Raw genomic sequence first — 25,110 nt, forward strand, 5'->3', positions numbered from 1 at the left:
GACTTCGAAGGAAGTTAAAAATTCCAAAAATTGTTAATTTTCATTATTAAATTGACATTTTAACTTAAAATGTAGGGGGGGGGGGGGGTTCTTCATACAGATGAATACCAGCTTTCAATAATTATGTTTTATATTTAATAATACATTTGGATTTTAGTGAAAATTCCTGAAGAAGTCATCATTATTTTGTATAATATAACAGTACAACAATGAACCTAACTTTTTCCCGTTAAATATAAATTATTTTCAATACTATGGAGAACATACGTATTTAAATTACAGTTCTTTTTCAAAGTACTTTTTTAAAAATAGATTGAAGCTTAAATCTGTTAATGTTGTTTGAAATCAGATGTTAAACGCTAAAAAAAAATGCCATTGCCCTATCTCACCGGGTATGAATATAATTTTTGCGTATATGTAAAAGAGGATTATGTATTTTGCACATTGAAATCCGTTAAAACACGGCTTTACTAAATTGTAGTTAAGGTTTTTGCTACGTAATTAGCGGCTTAACTTGCATATCAGTTATCTTTGTTTTATGTATAGTCTTAATGACATTTATGTTTTAAATTCCCAGTTGGCACAACATGTATTACACTTGGGGGTAACAGAGATAAATTCATTTTATCTTTTGTCGTCAATGATGCGCCTAATCGAACATAATCAATATGGCCAAAAAACAGTGCACAGAGCGATTGTTTAGGATATTTGGACGTGATATCTTGCCAGATTCGTGATACGCCTTTTTCCAGAAGGCTAAACAACTATGTCTTAACTTCAAAAACAATTTATTCGATTGAGAAATGAGATAAAGAACATAGATTTTGTTGCATTATTCGGACATTTCAATTTAAAAGGACGACAATTTTTTTGGGTGGTAATTAATTAGTAATTATAAACGTTACAGGTTTCAGGTGGCTGATCACAATCTTAGACAACGGTTCACACAATATATATTGAGACTAACCTTTTAATAGAATTGATATTAGCAGAGCGTTACATTATCAGCACTTTTAAAGTTTTTAACTTATTCAACCTTACTCAAGGATTTCAAATTTTACTGTTGACACTTATATATACATATCGCTTAATGAATGTCATTTTATTGTAGATCGATATTTAGCGCTATCATCAATTACACAATCAGTTATATATATATATATATATATATATATATATATATATATATATATATATATATATATATTTAATTCTCTATGTATTCATTATAATAATCATTTTGGCGGTGATCAATAAATAAAATATTAATGACTGAACTAAAAGGCAAAAATGATAATCCTGCGAAAACAAGTTATATAACACATGGTTAAAAAAAACAAGACATTTATTTAATATTACTTTGTTTCTGATTCTGATGTACAATGCTTTCAGAAGACAACTTAGTTTAGAAAATAAACTTTGAAATTTGAGAAAAATTATATTTTGCATGAATAGATATGTAAGTCATTGAAACATCCTAGCAATTCAGTCAATACATCTATAAATAGCTGTCTTGCCTTGAACCCCATTGACATCGACAATTTCCCCCTTTCCATAAAACAGATTCATTCGTATATATATATATTACTCTATTCAGTGGAATAACTCTTTATTAACGTTATTGATTTTGCGTATCTTTTCGTAGTTTCACTGTAACAAGATCATAGAAGCAATAAACAGTGAATTGATTAATGGAAGAAATTACAATCATATTTTTAAAGCTTCATTAACAGTAATGCTATGGACTTAGGTCTCTCTCTCTCTCTCTCTCTCTCTCTCTCTCTCTCTCTCTCTTATCCAGCCATTGCAAGTGGAATAAGAAACAAAACAGAAATAGCCGACGTTGCTCCAAGAAAAACAAGGAAAAAGAAATAGTCCAAAACTCTGGCTGCAACCTTCCAAGTAATATGTTTTGTATCATCCGGGTTCTCTCCAAGTTCGTCTTCTTCCTCCTCTTCATCATCCGGGTTTATTTCCTTGACCTTTTTCGGGGTACAGCACCACTTTTTGCATTTATCACACTTAATAAATGCAATGATGTGGCGTAGGAATTTCGGGCATTCCGAATCCTCATGCTGATGATGAACCCGGAGAATAAGAATAGTGATTATAGTAGATAGAGCACTCAGACACAACATCAGGGTAAGGAAATAACACAGCATAGACATAGGCTCGGACGCTTTCGGCAGATTTTCAGAAACCATTGACAGAAAAACTGCAAAGGTAAGGAAAGCTGTGATAGCATAGCCTACTCGCTCACCAGAGTCTGCAGGAAGTAAAAATACTAGGCCGTTCAAAAGGCTGAGGATAAGTATCGGAATAATCATGTTGATGATGAAGTAACCAGGTTTTCTTTCTAGCTTTAGAACAAAATTGAGGTAGACATTATTGTGCAGAATTAATTTATCCACCACGGTGCTAGCGATTGTCCACTCTACGTTTTCCTGGTAATGAGTCAAATCAACTTCGGTGTTTTCGGTAACCAGGTCTATCTATAATAAAATCGAAAAGTTTTCACATAATTAGAAAATCTCATATAAAACTGCTCTACTCAGGAACAAGTACCTGAAATTTTTAGACGTTGACGATAAACAAAGTGAAAAATTAAAATCTCAAATGAACAATAATATCTAAAAATTGTATTTCAGTTGAAAAAATGAAGCTAATTTCTATTTTACAAAAGTCTTACCTGATCTTGGGTATAGCCCCATGGATTAAAAGTAATGTTACAGGATTGTTTATCAAAAGGATAGTAAGTAATGTCAACCGAACATGCTGTCTTCGACACGATCCCGACCACCCATTCGTGATTCCCATAATTGTCTATGCGAATCCTGTAGCTCTGGTCCCCTAGTTCTTTCAGGGATTCGACAGAATTGGATAGGACAAGTGATGGTTTCCAAAGGTAATCTTGTGGAAGAAGCAGGGACACCATCGGACTTTGAACACTGGACCATATGAGAAGTTGGTTCTCCCACTTGGCCGTTATGTATGCCACCATCTCTATTTGTCCAGCGACTTCGTCGAAGTCCGTGATGGCAATCAGGTAAAATGATAAATCTACCGTAACGTTGTCATTTTGGTTGTTTCGCGGGAAAACTTTCATGTTGTAGGAGTCGTATGGAGCTTGCCCCAACCACGCCTTAAAATCCGAGGGTCCAGGGTTTTGCTGGCAATCTACAGTTAATGATAAACATAAAATAACCAAGCAAGACCCTAGAAATATTTTTCTTTTGATGAATCTCATATTTTCTGTTTTCTTTTTCCTCGTCAGTGTTTCAGTTTTTCATTCACGTTAGAATTATGTTTCGAACTGCACATGCGTTATACAACCTTACATGATAATTAAATCATTGGTCGTTTAAATCAAAACAATGGGCTTAATTGTCAAATATTCAGTTAAATATCTTGCTGACCCTGTTGATCAATGACATGAGCAGATGCATTTCACGTACGCTTTAAATATGTAGCTAAATTCTGGTTTAAATAAAGGAAAAGATGTAGAATTGATTTGTTTGTGTTATTTAAATACATTTTACTTTATCTTGGAAAAATTTCCTCAAATATTGCATATCTGCAATTTCATTGTTTGATCCAAGCATTTCGAGTTTTAGTATTTACCAAAATAAGCATCTATGTTAAGAAGTAAGGCGTAAAGATTGTTTAGAAATTGCAATCTTATACCGAAGTTATGAGATCTGCTGCACCAAAATTATTAGTCTAATTTAAAGATTCCTTACAAAGAGAGAATGTTCCCAAACACAAATCTCATATTTTCTTACAATAAATGAATAAATACATACATGTAAATAAATAATTGAAAATAATTAAAGGTGAAATTTTCATACCCTCTTCTCTACAGTGCAATTCAGATAACCTATAAACATATGAAAAATATCGCAGATATACGTTATAAGGTATGATCAAGTTGTACGTACATTTATTGAGGACTGTATGACTCGCAGCTATTGAAGTTTCACCACGAATTACTCGGAATCATGGAAAAAGGGAAACGAAGCTATGGTGTCTTACTATATATATATAGAGAGAGAGAGTGTGTGTGTGTGTGTGTGTTGAACTTCGGTATCTCGAACACTGATATCTCGAATACCATGGATATGTTGAAGTGATTTGGAAGTCCCAACCGCTTATTCTTTAAGTATTTTACCCTCTATATCTCGAATCCTCGGATATCTCGAAGCTTTTTCTTGGTCCCATCGACTTCGAGATAACAAAGTTATCCTTGAGTGGATCAAGTAGTATAATCTCTTATTAGATGTAAATTCCATGTGAAATTCAGCATCATTTTGGGGGTAAGGTGTCAGAGAAAAGTTTGTCCTTGTTCTCATTAAAAAAGAAACATTTATTTAACTTGTGAATTAACTTGTGAATTTGTAACCTATTCAAATTATAAATTTCACTTCCAAGTACTTTGAAGTAAGATTTTTGTTTGTGTAAACAAAAAAAGAATGCTTAAATACATGTTGGAGGAAAATGTACATAGAGTCAAGTTTTATATATTGTAATCTGCATGTACCTAAATCTAATATGGATAAAGAATATGGCGCAACATGAATAACGAAACACACAAGCTGATATTTTTCTTGCTATTGGTATATTGTTTAATAACTAGAATTTCTCATATGTCCTTACTGTCTTGTAAGAAAACGTCTAATCATAGATGGAATGCCATCGTAAGTGAAGAGGTGATATACCCAGTAGTAAAATATATTAAAATAAATCAAAAACACCGATAAAAACATTGCATTCGATTTTATTATTGTATTTTATTCATCAAATTTTTAAAGGATAAAATAAAATTAAAAAAAAACAAATGTCAAAAACAGAAATGTTAACAAATTAAACTTTTTCCTTCCGTGAAAAGTAAAAAAAATGCTTATGAAGTAGATGATTCTGTTGCCAGTGGCACCAAGAAGAAAACTGTGATAATTACGGTTCCAAGCACAAATAGCGTAAAGAAGAAAATGTCAAGAGTTTTGCCAACTTTTATCCATGTGACATGTGCAGTGTCGTCCTCCTCTTCTTCTTTGGTGTCTTCTGACGATGCTTCAGACTTTTCATCATCGAACCCGGTCTTCCTTTGGAGAGGAGGTGCCATTTCGTCGTCGTCATCATCAAGGTCGTCATTGTCAGCATGGATAGAATTTTTGCTTCCTTTCGATGAACAGAACCATTTCTTAAACTTTTCAAAGTTGAGAAAGCAGACGACGTTCCGCAGCCATTTTGGGACTTCGGAACCTTCATCTTGGTGATAAACCCTGAGAGTCATAATTGTGATGACACAGGACAGGGCACTCATTATTAACATTAAAGTCAAGAAATAACATAGAAGGGACATAGGCTCCGAGGCCTTGGGTAAATTTGCTGAGACCATCGTCAAGAATACAGCAAATGTGAGGAAAGCTGTAATCGCGAACCCGACTCTTTCTCCGGAGTCTGCTGGTAAGAGAAAGACTAGACCGTTAAGAAGTCCAAGAATAAGAATAGGGATGACCATGTTGACAATAAAGTAGCCCGGACGTCTCTTCATTTCTATTTGTAGGTTTAGAAAGGAAGTGCTGCTGACAGATTTTGATACGACAGATGTCTGGACAATTTCCCACTGGACATTCTCCATATAATGAGTCAGATCGATTGTAGTTTCTGTAGACATCAGGTAAATCTGAAAGAGAAAAATTGATTTGAAAAATTCTTTATTAATTATATGTTACTTGCTGCAAATTTTGCAATTTTTGATGAAGGGAATATCTTTACTTTTATGACAAGTGAATATGAAAATATATTGCAAATATCGTATAACATGTAGTAAATATACCTGATTATCATTGAATCCCCAAGGATTTAGTGTAACTTTACAACTTTGTACGTCGAATGGATAATAAGAAACGTCAACTGCACAAGCTGTCTTAGCCACGATCCCCACGGTCCACTCACAGTCTCCATTACTGTCTATCCTGACGGGGTAACTCTTATGCCCCAACTCAAAAAGCGAATTCACAGAATTAGAAACCACCAAAGATGGAAGCCAAAAATTATCTTGTGGTAAGGTAATGGACGGAATATCTGTTGAGGACCATGTTAGAAGTTCCGTATTCCATTTAACCTTCATGTAGCCTGCTGTTTCCATTTGGCCAGCCACTTCATCAAAACCGTTGATGGCGATGAGGTAATATTTGATCTCCACTGTGACATTGTCATTTTGATTCGAGCGCGGAAAAATACGCTTGTTGTAAGACAGATATGGCTCACTACCCAACCAAGTTTTGAATTTTGTTGGAGTGTTGGATAAAACAAGAGTAATACAACAGAATGTTAGAACCACCAAGGAAAAGAAACACTTATCCGCCATTTTGTTGCTTCAATTTTTATGATGTCTTCATTATTAAGGAATCGTTTAAATTACTTGACGCAATTTGGTTCAATGTTTTGTTAAAATGATTCTACCTCGACATTTAATCAAATGTTCATCTTAAAACAAAGGTGTCCAGATTCATGCCGATAAAACTCAAATTTAAATCCTCCTGATCAAACTTCAATTTGTTTCTCAACAATGAATCGCAAACACCTCAGTTCAGTGTTTCATAAATGATATCTTTGATTTGAGGTCTTACATTTTCTATACATGATCTGAGTGTTTTTGGTTAGAATCAAATCTTTGCAATAGTGCCAGTAAATGATTTTTCGGTCCCTCCGTGAAGTTAAGGGAATAAAAGAAATATCGTTCTGACACATATCTTTTGAAAATTAACACAAAAATCATCATAATCTTCAGTATCTGGTTACAATCAAGCAAATTTGGTTAGAAAATTTCGGAAATATAATTTGCTTTTATTATGAAACTCTCTCTCTCTCTCCTTGCATTTTTATGTAGGTTATTTGGAAGATCTGCTCATTTTTTTTCTTCCCTTTGTAATAAGCCGATACACCCCGACTTCCCCTAAATGAGACCTTATGTTAATTTCTATACAGTTTTTTAAGGTAGAAAGTATTGAATAAAATGAATTCTGAACATGTATTTAAAAACTTTTAATGCAGTTCATTATTCCAATCATAAAAAAAATTTGAAATAAGAAAAAGAGATATGCTACGGGGAAAAATAATTCAGAGATGATTGGTGCTTTTTCGTTACACATATTTGTGACATTTAAGTGATAATAAATATATGTATCTAATATATATGTATCTACTGTACATTAAAAATTCGCAGAAATGAATAATCATTTATTAAAACTTTAACGCTAAAATATTACCACCCGCCCAAAAGCTCAAAAAACTCATAGTAATCTAAATGTAAATATGTATGTACATTGATTTTCTTTGATATTTTACTAAGTTAGAATTAAGAAAGAAAGAAAAGAAAAAAAAGAAAGACACGAATTCGAGAATAAATTGATTACAGTTATAAAACTATTAGATCTTTGATCAAACGGTTTACTAAAATTATTAGTTGTTTACAATAATATAGTACATTATTTTATGGTATAGTAGACTTGTAGAGAGTTATTTTATTAAGTGAACCAGAATGCATGCACAATGAATAGCAATGAATATACAGTTTTCATACAATTACAAAGTGAATGTAGTATAAAAATGTATCGTAAAAACAGGAATACAAATTTTAAAAACCCGAAACTTTAGTGTCTGATTGAATTGCAAAATTGTTACATTCTAGTAGATGCAAGAGGAATAAGAAAGGCAATAGAAACTAAGGAAATGAGAGCAAAAAACAAGTATAAGCAGGCGATATCAATAGCCGTGCCCACGTCCGACCACTCCATTTCTTCGTCCTCTTCCGATTCAGCATCACTTGAAGTAGATTCTTCGCTGTCACTGTAGTCCTGAAGGACCGCCATTTTCATAGGAAAGACGCCATTCTTTTGCGTGACCCTTTCCCTCACTTTTGCCCATTTCCCGGCAGCATTTTCAGAGTCCACTTTGATTATTTTGGGTTTCGGCGTTGGTGGCTTTTTGGAGGCTGTCTCTTCTTCCTCCTCTCCTTTTTTCCTGACACAACATCGACAATAAGCAACGGCTACACATCGTTTCACCCATTTCGGTACCGGATCTTCATCATTGCGGATGTAGGCGCGGAGCGATATTATAGTCACAAAGCAGATGAAGGCACTTATCATAAGCATTGTGATCATGAAGTAGGCGAAAATAGACATTGGATTTGATGTCTTCGGAAGATTATCTGATATAATGGTCACGTAAACGGCAAGAGTCAGAAAAACTGTCACGGAATAACCAACCCTTTCACCGGAGTCTGCAGGTAAAATGAAAACCATCAAATTCAGAAAACAAAGAAGTTCTATTGGTAATACAATGTACATTAGAAAGAAACTAGATTTCCTCGCAAGTTGCAGGGTGTACTTTGCAAAACTGGAGTTTCCTTTGGTCTCATGGGAAATGGTTGTAGACTTTATTTCCCAGATATCACTGCCTTGAAATTTTGAAACGTCTACAGCTGTCGAAGTTAGGTTAAAATCTATTTCTGAAGGCCGATACCCCCAAGGAGTGAATAAGATGTCGCATGTCTGGATATCCCATGGATAATTAGACACGTCAACGTTGCAAGCGGTTCTTGTTACGATTCCTGGAAACCACTCCATGTCTGCCTGTGCTCCCGAGCTCAACACTTTTATCCTTACGTAATAATTAGAATCTCCGATTGCGTTTAAAGCATTTACAGAATTGAAAACTGTGATTGGAGGCTTCCACACATCATCCTGTGGTATCAGTACATCTGTAAAGGAGTAAGTTGGAGGAGTTAACGCAGCGGCGACCTTGTAAGGATCAAGGACAATATCGTCTATCCATTTGATTCGAAGAGTCCCAACCAGTTCTAGATGACCCGCGACCTCATCAAAGTCGCTTAAAGAAATCAAACTTAATTCCATATCAACATATATCGTGTCAGATAAAGTGTCTCTTGGAAATATTTCTTTTCGGTAAGTGCAAGAGCTTGTGGTACAGAATGTATCGTTTATCCATGTCCAAATGTGATCTGAATTTAAACAGGAAGCCCCATCTAAAACGGCGGCAAGGATGAAGAAGGCTGGTAGAAGAGCCCCCATTATCGGAACTTTAGGTGTTAAGTTAAATTAATGGACTCAGAAAAGTTTTCAAATCAGAAGTTATTTGAAATTACTTACCATGAAATTCATTGTCACTTTTCAATGCTTTTTGTCATTTTAACTATCTCCTTTGATTTTTTTTGGGTATAAACATACACCAGGTATTTAATCATAACTGCATGATCGCTAAAGTTAAATTAGTTAAAGATAATTTTACGATCAAGACTTATATGGCTCAATAACATCCAGTATATTCTCATACAATTTTAGAAATATTTTGTTACAAAATATTCTGCAAAATATGCCCCAATAAATCAACAATCATATCAACTGTTGTGTTTGATTCATTTTATTGATAACGTAGTCATCACAAGTGATATAAATTATAAATGTATACTTCATTTGATAAACAACAATAAAGCAACGGTATTATATACAGGAGAATCGACTATTCAGTGTTTACTTTGTAAAACAAATACTTTTTTAAAACGTACAAACGTTTGATAATCATTAATTTCCTCTACTGATAAACACTGTTCACAATAAATAAAAACAATAGCATCTATGATAGTATCTATGCAATAGATGTGTCCAATTTCATGAAAAGAGGAACCAAAAAATAGGATGAGACTGCAATAGTTCCAGTGGAAAACAAGAGAAAAAAGAACTTGTCCAGGGTTTTGCCTACCACTCTCCAGGAGACCCCAAATCTGTATTTTTCGACACTGTCATCCGCTTCCCCCTCGCCTTCATTATTGGGGCTAGTTATCACAGGATCAGCAATTTCGTCTTCCAGTGGCATCTTCTCAAATGTTTCATGATGAAGCCCCATCATTCGGTAGCGCTTTCGACAAACTCGACAAGTGACAAAGGCGACAATATATACAAGTATAGGAGGGACTTTCTCATTTGGGTCATATATGGATACCTGAATCGTAAAAATGGCAATAAGGGTAGTTATACTGCTCACAGACAACATGGCTGCCACATAGTAACTCATTATCGAAAGTGGATTTGACACTGGAAGTTCGCCGGAGAGTATTGTCAGATATACAGCGAAAGTCAGGAAAACGTTTGTTGCAAAGCCAACTCGTTCACCAGAATCAATGGGTAGAACAAAACAGAGACTGTTAAGCATGCCAAGTAATACGATGGGCACCATCATGTTGATGATGAAGAAGACGGGTCTCCTCTTCAGAGTCAGGTGATAGCTAATCAGAGAGCGATTGGCGGCCACGTAAATTTCTTGTGTACTATCTATTACAGCCCATTCCTCGTTTTCTATGAAGTCTTCGATATTGATATTGTCCTCGTCAGTCTGGATGGATACTTCATTATTAGAATACCCCCAAGGAGTGAAAGTAATCGTGCAATACTGTGTATCAAATGGGTAATCTGAGGCCACTACAGTACATCCAGTCTTTGTTACTACACCAATCTCCCACTGTACATAACCATTGGTCAGAGTGATGGTCACCTCATAACCAGAATGCCCTACTGGAGTTAAAGATTCCACAGAATTGAAAACAGTTATTGGAGGAAGCCAAATGTCATTTTGAGGAATATCTAATGCTTCGAGAACATGTTTTTGAGGAGTGTACTTTTCAATAACATAATGGTCAAACCAAGCCATTTTCAACCGTCCTATAACCTTAAGCGTTCCTCCAAGTTCGTCAAATTCAGGAATCGAATACAGTGCAAATTTCATGTTGACGTTGATTGTCGCTAACTGATCTTTGTGAGGGAAAACCAGATTGCTGTACTCCTTATTATTTGTGAACAAGTCTCTGAAAAGCAGTTTCACGTGGTCCAGATTAGGAATAGGCATGGATTCACACACGGAACATGAAGTTTTTACCTGCTGTGCAGGTGTTGTTGTAGATTTTGTTCCAAAAACCAGAGTCAACAAAATGAGAATTCTTATTAGTATTCCACGACATTCCATTTTCCTACTTTCAAAATCCTAACGTCTTTTTGGTTAATACCCCCTCTTTACTCTGTAGCTGTAATGTCCGCCATTACTGTTCGTTTTAAATGCTTCAAATTGAAATTCTGTACAACCCGAACGATAATACAGAATTCTGTAAGAGGTGCCAATTAAGCCGTCATATAGTTAGGTTCAAAGATGAAGAGATACGCTTTGATATGGACAATGTATTGTTTCGTGATATTTAATTAAAGTCTTTATCATTATATGTCAGGCACAGAACTCGGAACATGGGAAGCCACGTAGTTGTCACGAGCATTCTGAACGCGTCACACTCTGTACTGAATATAAAGAAACCTAACAAATGCTTATCTAATTATTGACTTTATATTGGCAGAAGTAGATTTGTCTTCGGTGATACAATGTAGTTTAAAAAATGTAAACATCATTTCTTCACAGATTTTTTTTAAATACCAGTATTTGCAGAGAACCTTTTCGAAATAAAAAGTTAAGTTGAAAAATTAGATAAATTAGAGAGTGAGCAGTTGTTCATTATTAAAGGGAAAATGCAAATCATTTGGAAATAATTTTGTTCTCAAGATTATGGCTTATTTCTTACTTGTCAAATAGTTTTCAGAATTCAAACATAAATATGAAAGGCAAATATGATAATGAAATATCCAGCATTTTAGTTGGGGTTGAATTCGGAAGGTTCATTCTAAAAGAATTTTTAGATTAACATATCTTCAATAATTTTATCGGCCAGACTTCTAACCACAATAAAGTACATATTTCTATCTAATATGTACGTAAGGGGGTCTACACGTCTTAATACATGTACCTTAGATTCAGATACTATGTTCGAAGTGAACTTTTACACATGAATTGGAACGATCAAAACAAAGTTAAAAATTAATAAATGAGACGTTCATTTGTAATTTTTAGATTCAAGAAGACATCAAGGTAATTTTTAGTTAAAGGTTGTCATTGATCAGAAAAATGTTAGTAAGTACACTGTAGTTGCAGTGTACTTGCAGTGTAGTTGCATTGTGAATTCAAGAGTAAATGCGTACAAAATCAGTTTTTCTTTTCAAATGATTGCTGCAAATTATACTTATGTACGTGCAAGTTACATTCTAGATATATTTCGAGAGAATACCTTGATAAATACCTCTTTTTTGCAGGATAGTATGTTTAATATTCTCGACTTCATTGAAGTTCTTGCAATACTTACGAATATGCTGTTACATGTGTAGCCATAATATAAAATTGATTAATTCGATTTGGATTTTTTATTATGTTTTGTGTTCAACAGGACTTGACTATTCCTCGCTATGCTATAATATGTCTGCAATAATGGTTTCATTGTATAAACTACGTAGAAATGCATCTGATGACACACATTATCTTATAGAAAAGATCTAAAAAACTTGCACCAATCAATCAATCAATCAATTTTATTTAAGTATTCAAGGCCATAGGCCTAAAGTACAATGCATTTTAAGCCACACGTGTTTATATTTTTTAGGTTCAAGCATACAGTGTAATACATAATATTGCAAATCATCTAAAGTGAAACAAGTATATTACATCACAACCTGAGACTTCATAAAGCTCTCTTTATTTCCGAAAAGCTAGAAAAACATAATTTGCCAAGGCATTTAAGACATTATTTCTTCCATTTGGAAATATATATTTTTTGTATCTTCTAAAGAGACGAGATTTTTAAAAATATTATACAAGGTTTTCTTATTTCAATAATTCAATAAATTCTAAAAGTTCACAATTTCAATAATCTGAATTCCATTTTCAACTCATAATATACCTTTTTCTTTTGAACAATCTAGAAATTTGCTCTAATTGCTGTCCTTAATATCAAAATAAGAAAAGAATAGAATTCTTCAATCTACACGTATACGTTATAATGAAGAATTATTATTTAATTGAGGAGGCAGAAGACAGTACATGACACCTGAGGAGGCAGAAGACAGTATATGACACCTGCTTTATGATCAGAGATGACTGATCAGTCAACAGTGTGAGAATAAAGAAGAGTTTGAAATTGTCTGTTTTGGGATGTTGACAAGTCATTCAACAGTCAAGTCACATCAACTCATATCATTTGTAATGCTACACTGCACATGTACATCATGCACAGACCAAAAATGCTTCTTGACTAGGTTTGTATCCTTGTGTTTTCACCTATAATAGAATTGGGGCAAATCTGCAAACAACTCGTATATGGCAGTTCCTTGCTAACAATTGTTAAAAAAAATAAAAAAAAATAATAACAATAAAAAAAGAAAGAAAAAAATATAAATCTTTTCTTACATTAGAAGGAAACGGTATAGAACCGCGATATGAAGCTATAAAATGAAACATTCTGGGCCTTATAGTTTTTCTCAGCGTTTCTTTAGCTATTCTCTCGGAAGAAAAATACTAATTCCCTTCACACTCAAGCGCTTTGCTCAATTTTTGGAAATTTACTGATCCTGAAACATTATTTATATCTGCAAAATTTCACACAAAAATGTATCCTATGACCTTCACTGTTCCATGTGCACGCCCGTGCCACTTTTAAAGGTGTTTGCTAGGACGTAAAGCCTGAAAATATTATCCGTCATTTTGCTATTTTGAAAAGCTAGATTTTGTGAGAATTTAGCATGCCTATGGCTCCCGAAACCTGGGTAATTCAGAGACTAGCATTGTATTGTTATTATCGTTAGTATTACTTACACAATAACAAGTTGATGAAAATAATTTCATGAACAAATATTTTGTAAACAAATGCAACTGTTTATTGACATAAAAGTTTTTGAAAACGGGACTTTTTACAAATGTTACATACATGTACATATAAAATATATATTGCATGTTTATCCCATGCACCATCTAATATTTTGATTTCTTACCAAAGCAGAAATTCAAACGAAAATTTTAATGTTAAAGTTCACATCTGAGCAGCTAATGGAACCAAAAACACAATTGCAATGGCCACACTACCTGCCATAATAGCAATCAGAGAAAATATATCCAATGTACTAGCCACAAGTTTCCAGTCTACGTCGTATCGATTTTCAGGATGTTCATCACTGTCGAGACTTTCATTGTCCACCTCAATTCTGGATCTTGGAGTCTTGGCTGACCCTCCTCTCCTCGTCCGTAATTCCAGTGCATTTGCACCTAATAACGGCGTTTCATCATCTTCATCTTCCTCTTTCGTGCAGACTAAACAATTCAGAAATGCAATGAAGTAGACTAAACAACCTGGAATAGGATCGTCTTCTTCTTTTAAGAATATACGAAGAGTGAAAACGGTAATAATAGTAGCTGCTGCGCTTACAACGACCATTGACATCAGGTAGTAGCTGAGGATGGCCATTGGTTCGGATGTCCTTGGCATTCCCTCTGCAATTAAGGTCAAGTACACTGCAAAGGTAAGGAACCCTGTTACGGAGTACCCTACTCTCTCTCCACTCTCCAAAGGCAGGATGAACACTAAAGCAGTCAAAATACCCAAAATGATAATTGGCAGGAAGAAGTTAACCATATAGTAAGTCGGCTTTCGTTCTAATGTTATTTCTATTTTCACAAACGAACCACCATCAACTGTTTCCTCAATCAGCCTTGACTGCGTAATACTCCACTCGTCCGACGGTGAATAATCTGTCAAATCTAAAGTGGATGTGGATGGTTCGAATTTTACTTGTTTGTCAGTAAAACCCCAGTGGGTGAATGTAATGTTACAGGTTTGCCTATCGAAAGGAAAATATGCCACATCTACTACGCATCCCGTTTTTGTAATCACACCTGGTCTCCATTCCATTTTACCATGTCGATTATACGGATTACTTGAATCATCGACCCTGTACATTCGGACATAATTAGAAGGATCGCCTACCGGCTCAATAGCTGAAGCAGAGTTAAACAGGGAAACTGGCGGTTTCCAGAGAAATTCATTAGGTATAGCGATCTCTGTAAATGGTCCATGATCACTACTGCTGTAAGAGTCATCTACTAACTCATCATACCAAGTTATTGTCAAAATCCCAATTACCTCCAAAGTTCCAGCTACTTCATCAAAGTCAGTGATTGCGATTAAGCTAAAACCAATGTCTACTAAAATCGTTTCACTAAAATTTTTTCTCGGAAAAATTAAATTGTTGTAAGAAGCTGTGGAAGCCGTAAAAGTGTCCACGATGAAAGATGACATTTGTGAAGCTGAGGAATACTGTCGCGTGGGGACTGCTGTGGTAGTTTCCGCTGTTGTGGCTTCTGTGGTGCCCCCAGGTGATCCTCCTGGACTCGGGCAGGAGGGATCTGTTCCTCCTTTATTCTGTCCCGGGGCACAACCCTTTCCAGAACTATGAACGTATTCAATTGCGAATAGAACCCACAGAAAGAAAATAAAGTGTAAAACCGACATTTTCCCTAATCGGTTTGAAACACAAGAAATCAAGAAATGGGATGTCTGTTTGAAGGCCTGTTTATTTCGTCAATCTTTTGCATCAATTTCCACCTATTAAGGGGACATTTAAACTATTCAGAACATTTCAGATGCAATCAGCACTAATAAATGATTGCTCAATCGTATACAATTCGATATGTTTTGAAATGCTTGTGTTTGTTCTTTTGGAAATGAAGTTTGTCTAAGTTTCAAAAAAAAAAAAAAAAAAAAAAGAACAAAGGAAATTATTTAATGAGAATGAACACGACAGCCTTTTAACGTTTTTTTTTTCTTACCGCAAGACACAAAATCGCTTTTTAAAATAAAGTACAGTTATGAGTTATTTGGCCACATATATTTAAATTCATATTTTTCCTCACAATGAACAGAGCATGTTTTTGTCTCTAATTTTATTATTTATTCTAAAATATGTAAAGCCTTAGAAAGATTTTTTGTCTTTTTATGCCTAACATGCCCCAAAGAGTATTTTGACATCATTACTTTATCGATATTTCAAAATAAAAAGAACATTTATGATTCATGATATTTATTTCTGTAGTAAAGCATACTTAAAAAAATAACACTTATATAAAATACATAAAATATTGTTGACTCAAAAACCAGGTACAGATATACGAGTATATTTACGTCCCTGTGAAAACAAAGTGCATGGAGACATTGTAATGCATAAAAATCATAGTGGTTGTTCATCGTAAAAGAATATCGTGCAAAATCATATATCATATCAAATCTAATAACATTGTCACATGTATGAAATAGATTTATCATTTAAACAAATACATACAATATACAATTATATGAAAAACAATTACCGGTAAAACTCACAGGGAATAGTAACCATTGATCAGTATATTTAGTACTGAACGTAAATTGGTAAAAGAAATACAAAAGCAAGAATTGTATGTGTAGCGATCGTACCAAAGAAGAAAAAATAATCAAGTGATCTGGCTACCATTTTCCATCCAACCCGCGGTATTGTGATTGGGCCGAGTTTATCTGCATCTTCCTCGTCATCTCTGTCAGCATCTATTGGTTTCCACTTGATATTCGGGACGCCGAATTTGACGCTAGAAGACAGACTCTCTGGTTTCATATGTTCTCTCTGTGGTGGTTCATTTTCGCTGTCGATTTCCGTGGTGTTACCGATTTCCTTAACAACAGGTTCTTCCGGTTTATAAATGTCATCAAATTCATCCTTTGCACAGAATCTACAGCAGATGAAACCAATAAAGAGAGCAAGACATGTTGGAACTCTAGCATACTCATCTTTAAGGTACAACCGCACGGTAAATACCGAAATGCAGGAAACGCTTCCACTCATAATAACTTGAATCACGATGTATATTGTCAAATACGACATAGGATCTGAAGCCTTCGGCAAACTGTCGATAATATAAGACAAATAGACAGAAAATGTCAGAAATGATCCCAAAGCGTATCCAACACGGCCCTCTTCGATTGGGAGCAGAAAAACAAAAGTTGTCAGAAGTCCTAACAACCCAATAGGTGCTGCCATATTAATGATAAACCAAAGCGGAATTCGCCGTATTATCAAAGTAAATGTTACATACGAATTTCGATCTCTTTCCCAGATTAGGACCTCTGAGTCCATTAATTCCCATTGTTCACTTGGGGCGTAAAAATCTAAATTTACTTTTGAGTCCGGAGCAGTTAATAAGATCTCTGAAGATATATGATCCCAGGCGCGAAAAGTCAAGTTACATTTCTGAGTATCAAAAGGAAAATAAAGAGGATTTGTAGAGCACGAAGAAGACAGAATAACTGCAGGTCGCCAAATGTGTGTCCCAGAAAATTTTGCCCAGACTAAATCCTTGTTTGATCCAAGCTCTGCAAGTGAAGTGACGGAGTTAGCAAGTGTTATTGGTGGATGCCAAAGATCCGTGAGCGGAATCATGGTGTCTGGAATAGGAGCAGACATTCCGCGTGGTTTCTCAGCCCATGCTGCAAGTTCATTTTCCCACTCTACTTCTAAAAATCCAACCGTCTTCAAAACTCCTGAAATTTCGTCAAAATTGTTGATGGCGTTGAGGTAATAAGTAAGTTTTACAGTAACATTGTCGGATTGTTCTTCTCTGGGGAAGATATTCTTATTGTATGAGCTGAAAATGTTTCTGTAGAACAGGATCCAGTCAGATGAAATATCCCCACAAACATAATGAATGACGGAAATCGCTAAAAAAGCAAATAACAACTTTGTCACCGCCATTACTTGCGTTCGTAACAATACTTAACTCTGTATATTCCGCTCTGGTCGTCTTTGGTACCTTTAATTAATATCATTCATTTGATCAGCCAAGATTCAGAATAAAAGAGCATGAACCGTTGTTAATTTGTCAGCCGAACATTTAAATTGTTCATTCATTTGATTTTCATAATTATATTGTAATCACAAAGCTAGAATATTGTGTTAGATATCAAAATTCACCAGTTCACTTCTCTTCAATATAATTTTTCCAATATACGTTCATAAATAAATAATTATCTAAAAGAAATTGAATATGTCGAAATAATTTGTTTAGGACGTATATTTTGAACGGAAAAAGGGTTCAGCAATCTCCTTTGAAAATGTTATCATTGCTACGTACAAAAATAACTAGCAAATACATAAGAATCGCAAAAAGGAATGTATTACTCTACATAAAACATACTGGTTTCAGAGTTTGGTTCATGTAAAAAAAATCGTCACTGCTACCTGCAAACATAACTAGCAAATGCATAACAATCGCCAAAAGGAATCAAGCATAATGTTTCAAAAAACATTTATTACATGCAGGTAAGTTTGTTTCATGTAAAAAAAATATTTGTATATTAAGTAGCACTAATAATTTGTTTCAAAAGTTCATAAATCAATGAATAAATAAATTAATAAACAATAACAATATTTGTTCAAAAGAAGAAAATTATATACATGTATATATTATATATTTATATGCATTGAATTCTCGGGAGTGAAAAACCCTTCAAATCTGAAAATATGTACAAGTTCATACAAGCTTGATTTTAAAGTGAAAGTGGTTTTACATGTATACAACGTGTATTCATATATTTCGTTGATTATGAGTGCAAAGTGTTTGAATTGTTGCTGACATGTGAGTTTTTTAATAGTTTAAAATGTATAATATATTGGGGAAACATCTACTTTTTTCATTGACGACTTTGCTGTTTAACACGCACACTAATGCTGACTTATATATACAATCGTCAGCTAAAAAAGACCTTTATTTCTTAATTAAATTGCTATGTAATAAAATGAAAATTACAGTGATGTATTTATCATAACTTCGCTCTTTTTGACGTTATATCTAGTTACATTCTAGTTTTATGCGGCATTGGCCAAAGGAACGAGGAACATCATGTAGATAGCAATGTTGAGAATGATAAAGACAAAGAAGAAAAAGATATCAAGGGTACTCCCAAGCGTCTTCCACGAGACTTTTGGCTCCGGTTTCTCTTTAAATTCTGGATTATCGTTGTCATCTCCCTTTCTCTTCATCTTAAATTCTTTGACAAATACCGAGACAGAGTGAAGCTGGTAGCGTTTCCTGTAGAAAGTGTAACCTTTTGGTGGCTTTTCATCCTGAACGCTTTTACCTCGACAGGGATAACACCAGAGGACAGACAGAAATTTCTTAAGTGAATTAGGAAGAGGCATCTTTCCGTGCCGATGGTAGATTTTTAAAGTTAAAATAGACTCCAGTGTGCAAAGTGCTCCAAGCATAAGCTGCCAAATGATGAAATAGGCCAACAGAGACATGGGATTTGATGACTTTGGAAGAACGTCTGCTATAACAGTCAAAAAGACACCGATTGAGAGGAATCCTGTTATGATAAATCCTACCCTTCCTTGGTCAAATGGCATCACAAAGACAAACCCATTCAGAAGTCCTATGAGAATAATGGGAAGAACCATATTTAAGATAAAGTACTGTGGACGCCGCTTTAGTGTCAGTTTGAAAGAGACCTCTGTGAAAACTCCGGAAGTATTTTTCACTGTTGTTTCCGTCAAATCCCATTCGGAACTCTTTTGTAGTAGAGATATATCAACCATTGTAGCATTTGGCATCAGATGCACTAGGTCACTTGTGTACTGCCAAGGAAGAAAGGTTACTGTACACTCCTGTGTATCAAATGGGTAGTAACTCACGTCAATAGCACAACCACTTTCAATGACAAGCCCTGGCCTCCAATTCACAGTTCCATCTTTAAGGATAGTAACAGGGTCATCAGAGGCGCCGAGCTCGGAGAGAGAGCTCACTGACGTGTATAAAGTCACAGCTGGAGTCCAGATATCTTTATGGGACATCATCAGCTGATCAACACTTCCGGTGTTCCATGCTATGAGATCATCCCTCCATGTCACATCTAGATATCCAACTAAATATAGTGTCCCGCCAATCTCATCTAGTCCAGTTATGGCGGTCAGTCCAAACTTAATGTACACATCAACAACATCGCTTTGTGTTGCCCTTGGACGGATGCGTTTGTCGTAATTAGTGAATGTATTAGAAGCGAGCAGAGTTGTGACATCTGAGTTAGTCCATGCAGCTGAACTGAGAGTGACCATGCCAAGATACACAAAAACTAAAGTCATCTTTACATTTAATTGGAAAGAAATCATTTCGACTTTTTGCAACGACTCCCCTTACTGTTCTTGCTCAAAATTAACTTTTCGTTTGATTAACGAAGTATGAATCGTCATTTAATGTATCAATTTCATTTTTAGGGCATTACAAAAGACATTACAAAATAATTATTCAATTGAAACCTAATGAAACGGCAGATTGACTGTCATCGCTTTGACACGGTTTAATTCATGAGAAGGCATGACATGTCTAAAGATATAAATATTTGAAAAAAAATAGAACGTTCACCATCTTTTTTACGACTTTTGGTCAAACTATTAAATATCATCAAAATAGATACAAATCTTATGTTATATCAGTAAAAGAAATAAGACAAGCCACATTTTTTTTTCAAGATTTCTAAATAACGTCATAAAGTACTCAGTAATAAAAAATTGTTTAGATTAAGAAATTTATAAGGGAACTGCAGAATGCAATATATGGAGATAACGAACAGTATTCAGGCTCAAAAGTCCATCAAACAATACAAAATAGGAGCAGAGCAAACACGGACCTCCAAACATCAGAGGTGGGATCAGGTGCCATGGAGGAGTGAGCATCCTCTGCCGACCGGTCACACCCGCCGTGTGCTCCTTGTCATGATCGGGAAATAACGGAAAAATCCGTCGACAATTCAGTGTGTAATTAATGGCCTAACAATTTGTATGAAAAAAGTCAGTCAGCATTTGACTCAATGATAAATTGTATTTGCTGACAAGGTCATTGTATCGACCATAGAACTTACGAAATGATGACTTTAAACGAGACAGCTGATATTCTTGTTTCATCAACTTATTTGTCAATAATTTACCTCGTTTTAGAAATTGTACATACGTAGAGCATGCTCTTGCGTATCGAATCAACTGAGAGATATATACCCCGTATGCAGGTGATGAAGGTATATTGCTGCATAAGTAAGGGAAGTTGACGATTGAAAAGTTAGTCATCACGTTTATCATAAAGCTTGGTTGTTAGATTACCATTAACGTCTTTTTCAAGTAAAATATCCAAATATGAAACAGATGTGTCAGAATGCGAGATATTATATTATACAGTATAGAAAATTTCAACATTATTAGTTTAGGAAATTTATATTTACATCTTTACAAATAAAATAAAATCCGTAAATATATACCAGTCCATGCATCATTTTTTTTATTTGAAGCAAGTGTCCTTAAAGGTTTTTTTAAACAGAACTTTTACATTACCAAATAGAGATTCGTTCCGTTATCTTTTTGTTACCAGTTTTTTAAAAAATAAAACAAACTACTAACTTCGTGAATTAAGACTTCTTTTACCTGAATATTTATGTTTTACTAAGTGAATTAAATGTTATACAATAAAAGGTTCATACGTGAAGTGTAGTACTTAATGAGAATAATATTTATTGAGTTTAAAGTCATTACATGTATTTGCCCAATAAACAGGTATACATTCAAAGAGATTTATAAGATAGTAAATAAAAGGTTGTGTTAATATGAAAATATAACACAATTTCAAGTAACAGTATAATAGTAAATAAACAACAGTAAACAAACACTTCAGCACTTTATGAGTTAGCTGGGAAAAACGTTACACAAACGCCAGAGGAAGTAAAAAGAAGCAAGACAATCCAAGGGTTATCCAGAATGTTATAAAACAGAAGAGATAGTCAAGGGACGCTGCAACATAATGCCAGTCAATGACGTCATCTTCCTCGTCGTCATCATCTTCGGAAACGCTTTCAATCGAAAAGTTATTAATCGGGGTGTTTTCAGGAAAAGCTATAGGAATCTTCTCATTTTTGACGTCCATCTCTTGCAGTTCCATGTCAAATAGTGTGTTCTGTCGCGACCCAATTCCAACTTTTGTGTTTGTTGGACCAATAGGTTTTTTAATGTTGTCCTTTGGACTTGGTGTGCGCGATGGAGCTACAGATCCTGCTTTGCGTTCTCCTTTTCCACATTTACAATGCATGCAGGTGGAGAGTTTGACAAGCCACTGAGGAATCGGTGCCTCTTCGTCCTTGTGGTAAACGTACAAAGACATTATGATCATCAGGGTTGTCACAGCTCCCAAAACCACCATGGAGATAAGATAATTAGAGAGCTTGGCAGTGGAGTCAGTGGATTTTGGAAGTGTAGCTGTTATGATATCAAGGTAAACTGCAAACGTAAGGAAAATGGTTACAGAATAACCCACTCTCTCACCGCACTCGGATGGCAGCAAGAAAACTAAAATGTTCAGCAGCGCAACTACAACAATTGGCATAACCAGGTTGACGAAAAAATAACCGGGGCTTCTTTTAAGGTTTATAGTGATTGTGAGGTACGAGGCATTGTTTTTCGTGCTCGATGTCAGTGATGATGACAAAAATGTCCATTCTGTGCTCTCTGAATAATGTGTTTGGTCGACTGTTGTTGACATAGGTGATAAAGTTACCTCTGAGCTTGTTGTTCCCCATGGTGTGAAAATAAGTTCACACGAATGACTATCAAAAGGAAAGTTAGTGACGTCAACAGAACAAGCCGATGATGCAACTAATCCAATTATCCATTCATGCTTCCCATCTCCATCGATTCTAATACGATACGAACTGTCACCAACCTCGGTCAACGAAGTTGCAGAATTGTCCAAAACTAATGATGGTCGCCAAAACGTGTTCTGGGGAAACAAAAGTCCCCCAAGACCATTCCAGTCAGTAGATGTATTGAATATCAGAAGATCATTATACCATGTTGCAGTCAGTATCCCAACAATTTCCAGAGTTCCGCCTGCAGCGTCCAGTCCATTGATGGCCACTGCGCTGTAGGATAACTTTACGTCCAGAGCTTTTGATTGGTCAGTAATGGGACGGATCCTTTTTTCATAATAACTGTACACGGAAGTCTTGATAAAAGATTCAAATTTCTCTTGATAAAGTGCTCCCTCGGTTACATAGAATAGACAGGTAAGTAACATGTACAAAGAAACCGGGAAAATCTTCATTTTTCTCCGAAGGAAATACACGCTTAAATGTTCACATTTAATTGTAAAAAATGTATAGCCTGCTTAACAAGAGATTTAAATATCAACAAAACATTTGTACTTTTTATTGTCTTGTCGCATATCCTTTCATTTTGTATTCAAATTTTAAAACACCTCCAGTGTGTAAGCGTGACAATGCACGAAGCATTTTGTTAAAAAGAGAAAAAAAAATATTAATCAAACGCAATATACAACCAAAAATTATAGCTACCCAAATTGTACTGGCAACCTGGGTTGGGCCACTGTTCAAACCCAGGTTATACAAGTATAACTTGGGTAGCTATATATATATATATATATATTTATCCCATGTTTACCCCTTTATCCCGTGGATATGACTCATTGGATAAATTTTTCATAATCCACAGTTGTTACGTCACAATGGTTTTTGCGTTAGTGCGATGAAGTAAAATAAAGTGGAGTCCTATATAAAACAGTGTAAAACATTGGTTGTGAAGTATTAAACATGGGATAAAAAGAATCTCCCATGATTTGTAGTTGGATATGACTTTTATCCAACTCGTTGTGTGTTTCATCCCCTCGCCAAGGTTCGGGGATAAAAAACACACAACTCGTTGGATAAAAATCATATCCAACTACAAATCATGGGAGATCCTATATATATATATATATATATATATATATATATATATATATATATATATATATATATATATATGATTTGGAGTTAAAATTAGTTTTTTTCCTTTCAAAATGCCTTCAAGACTGAAGTTGTACAAATTAAATGTAACATCAAGCGGATTGATACGTTTTTGACGTTAGACATGTGCAATGTGACGTGGGCAATACAGGTTAAACGATATAAATGATTTTATTTTCTATCCAATCAAATAGCACGTTACGACCAGAATTGAATTATGATTAAATTTTTCAATTCTACATGAACAATTAAAATTGATGCAAAGCATCATGCAAATCGGCCGCAAATATGTTTAGCATTTTAAAGTATAAACTTTCCATATGAAAGTGTCCGAAGGAAGTAAATTTCAAAGTAGGAAAAGCCGTGTATGATCATTTTTCTCTCAAAACGGTAAACTTATTTTACTTTTCTGTGCGTTTTTTAATACTTAATTTTTTAGTGAATTGTTAGCTATTAAATAAAAATTAAATCAAGTCATAGATATCGTATAATGTGGAAATCGGAGATAAAGAATAGGTTTATATCATCATCAAATTATTTGTTACATGTTGAAGAAGACAAGTATAACATATATAAAATAATAGATTATGAATGTCTCAATGATTCCTGACAAAAAGGTGCTGTATGATACCCTGAATCTTTGTCACGTGATAATGCTGATGTTTCCATTGTGATAGACGTGTATCACAATAGATGCGAAGTGCAGAAAAAAAAATATCATTGTGTTATTTGCAACTGTAGTGTTTTCAAAACAAAATTTACTTCTAAAATTTTTCAATATTTATTAATCATATTGGCAGTGTAATTAATATTTGGAGAACTCATTACGTTTTCTGTTTATATTTTGCACTCCCATACCGGGGAGCAGTTCATGTAACAACTTTTTGTAAAATCGTAAATTAATAAATATTTGATGAGAAATGGAAAACAATTTGAAACGTAATTACAAACACTTAAACTCAGTATTAAGCAAATTTTAAAAACTTAATTTTATTCATATCTTTTGTGTATGTTATCAATAAGGAATTATTCCATGTATCGAACTAATGAAAAAATAACGTCTCATTTCCCCATGTGCATATTACATCGGCAGCTTCTGCCGCAGATAATAAAAGGTATGTGACAGGCGCGGATCCATGAATTTCTTAAATCTGTGCCCTGTATACTGTATGATCAATTTTTTCCTTCTTATTTTTGGAACTGTATTTGAAAAAGACAGATCCGCTTCTTTTTCTAGTGTTTAAAACACATTTTCTTATTCTCAGAATTTCAAGATCTAAGTGTATTAAATCCTTTAAATGTTCAGA

General features: G+C 34.6%; 8 protein-coding genes across 8 annotated transcripts in view; 1 reads left to right on the plus strand and 7 right to left on the minus strand.

Annotated features, from left to right (window-relative positions):
• The window catches only part of LOC133184256 (transcription factor ATOH8-like), a 186,456-nt gene that overhangs the window by 66,282 nt on the left and 95,064 nt on the right, over positions 1-25,110 (plus strand). The gene's annotated exons all lie outside the window — the stretch shown is intronic.
• Positions 1,758-6,541, minus strand: LOC133184641 (neuronal acetylcholine receptor subunit beta-3-like). Its single transcript, XM_061319723.1, has 5 exons — positions 5,837-6,541; positions 4,931-5,683; position 4,169; positions 2,690-2,910; positions 1,758-2,492 (listed from the first exon to the last, which is right to left on the minus strand). Exons 1-5 carry the CDS (start codon positions 6,368-6,370, stop codon positions 1,794-1,796), a joined length of 2,208 nt encoding a protein of 735 aa, XP_061175707.1. The 5' UTR covers positions 6,371-6,541; the 3' UTR covers positions 1,758-1,793.
• On the minus strand, positions 7,683-9,098 carry LOC133184511 (neuronal acetylcholine receptor subunit alpha-6-like). The gene has a single exon (XM_061319602.1). The coding sequence runs from the start codon at positions 9,096-9,098 to the stop codon at positions 7,683-7,685; it is 1,416 nt and encodes a 471-aa protein (XP_061175586.1).
• On the minus strand, positions 9,673-11,043 carry LOC133184512 (neuronal acetylcholine receptor subunit alpha-9-I-like). Its single transcript, XM_061319603.1, has one exon. The coding sequence runs from the start codon at positions 11,041-11,043 to the stop codon at positions 9,673-9,675; it is 1,371 nt and encodes a 456-aa protein (XP_061175587.1).
• Positions 13,919-15,451, minus strand: LOC133184513 (acetylcholine receptor subunit alpha-1-A-like). The gene has a single exon (XM_061319604.1). It carries the CDS (start codon positions 15,449-15,451, stop codon positions 13,976-13,978), a length of 1,476 nt encoding a protein of 491 aa, XP_061175588.1. The 3' UTR covers positions 13,919-13,975.
• On the minus strand, positions 15,521-17,720 carry LOC133184514 (neuronal acetylcholine receptor subunit alpha-3-like). The gene is made up of 2 exons (XM_061319605.1): positions 16,446-17,720; positions 15,521-15,544 (listed from the first exon to the last, which is right to left on the minus strand). The coding sequence occupies exons 1-2, from the start codon at positions 17,718-17,720 to the stop codon at positions 15,521-15,523; spliced, it is 1,299 nt and encodes a 432-aa protein (XP_061175589.1).
• LOC133184643 (acetylcholine receptor subunit alpha-1-B-like) lies at positions 18,827-20,079 on the minus strand. Its single transcript, XM_061319724.1, has one exon. The coding sequence runs from the start codon at positions 20,076-20,078 to the stop codon at positions 18,834-18,836; it is 1,245 nt and encodes a 414-aa protein (XP_061175708.1). The 5' UTR covers position 20,079; the 3' UTR covers positions 18,827-18,833.
• On the minus strand, positions 21,709-23,082 carry LOC133184644 (neuronal acetylcholine receptor subunit beta-4-like). The gene has a single exon (XM_061319725.1). It carries the CDS (start codon positions 23,074-23,076, stop codon positions 21,709-21,711), a length of 1,368 nt encoding a protein of 455 aa, XP_061175709.1. The 5' UTR covers positions 23,077-23,082.

Source organism: Saccostrea echinata, unplaced genomic scaffold, assembly GCF_033153115.1.
Source record: "Saccostrea echinata isolate AGI-Se365-2 ecotype Australia unplaced genomic scaffold, CSIRO_AGI_Sech_v1 ptg000010l, whole genome shotgun sequence".
In the NCBI taxonomy this organism is placed as follows: Eukaryota; Metazoa; Mollusca; class Bivalvia; order Ostreida; family Ostreidae; genus Saccostrea; species Saccostrea echinata.

Excerpts from the sequence above, each read along its gene's own strand:
- LOC133184641 (XM_061319723.1), bottom strand. The coding sequence starts at position 6,370 with ATGGCGGATAAGTGTTTCTTTTCCTTGGTGGTTCTAACATTCTGTTGT. Across the intron at positions 5,684-5,836 it reads GGGGATTCAATGATAATCAG|ATTTACCTGATGTCTACAGA; the intron begins GTATATTTACTA and ends TTTCTCTTTCAG. Across the intron at positions 2,493-2,689 it reads GGGGCTATACCCAAGATCAG|ATAGACCTGGTTACCGAAAA; the intron begins GTAAGACTTTTG and ends ATTTTATTATAG.
- LOC133184511 (XM_061319602.1), bottom strand. The coding sequence starts at position 9,098 with ATGGGGGCTCTTCTACCAGCCTTCTTCATCCTTGCCGCCGTTTTAGAT.
- LOC133184512 (XM_061319603.1), bottom strand. The coding sequence starts at position 11,043 with ATGGAATGTCGTGGAATACTAATAAGAATTCTCATTTTGTTGACTCTG.
- LOC133184513 (XM_061319604.1), bottom strand. The coding sequence starts at position 15,451 with ATGTCGGTTTTACACTTTATTTTCTTTCTGTGGGTTCTATTCGCAATT.
- LOC133184514 (XM_061319605.1), bottom strand. The coding sequence starts at position 17,720 with ATGGCGGTGACAAAGTTGTTATTTGCTTTTTTAGCGATTTCCGTCATT. Across the intron at positions 15,545-16,445 it reads CGCGGGTTGGATGGAAAATG|GTGGAAATTGATGCAAAAGA; the intron begins GTAGCCAGATCA and ends TCCCCTTAATAG.
- LOC133184643 (XM_061319724.1), bottom strand. The coding sequence starts at position 20,078 with ATGGTCACTCTCAGTTCAGCTGCATGGACTAACTCAGATGTCACAACT.
- LOC133184644 (XM_061319725.1), bottom strand. The coding sequence starts at position 23,076 with ATGTTACTTACCTGTCTATTCTATGTAACCGAGGGAGCACTTTATCAA.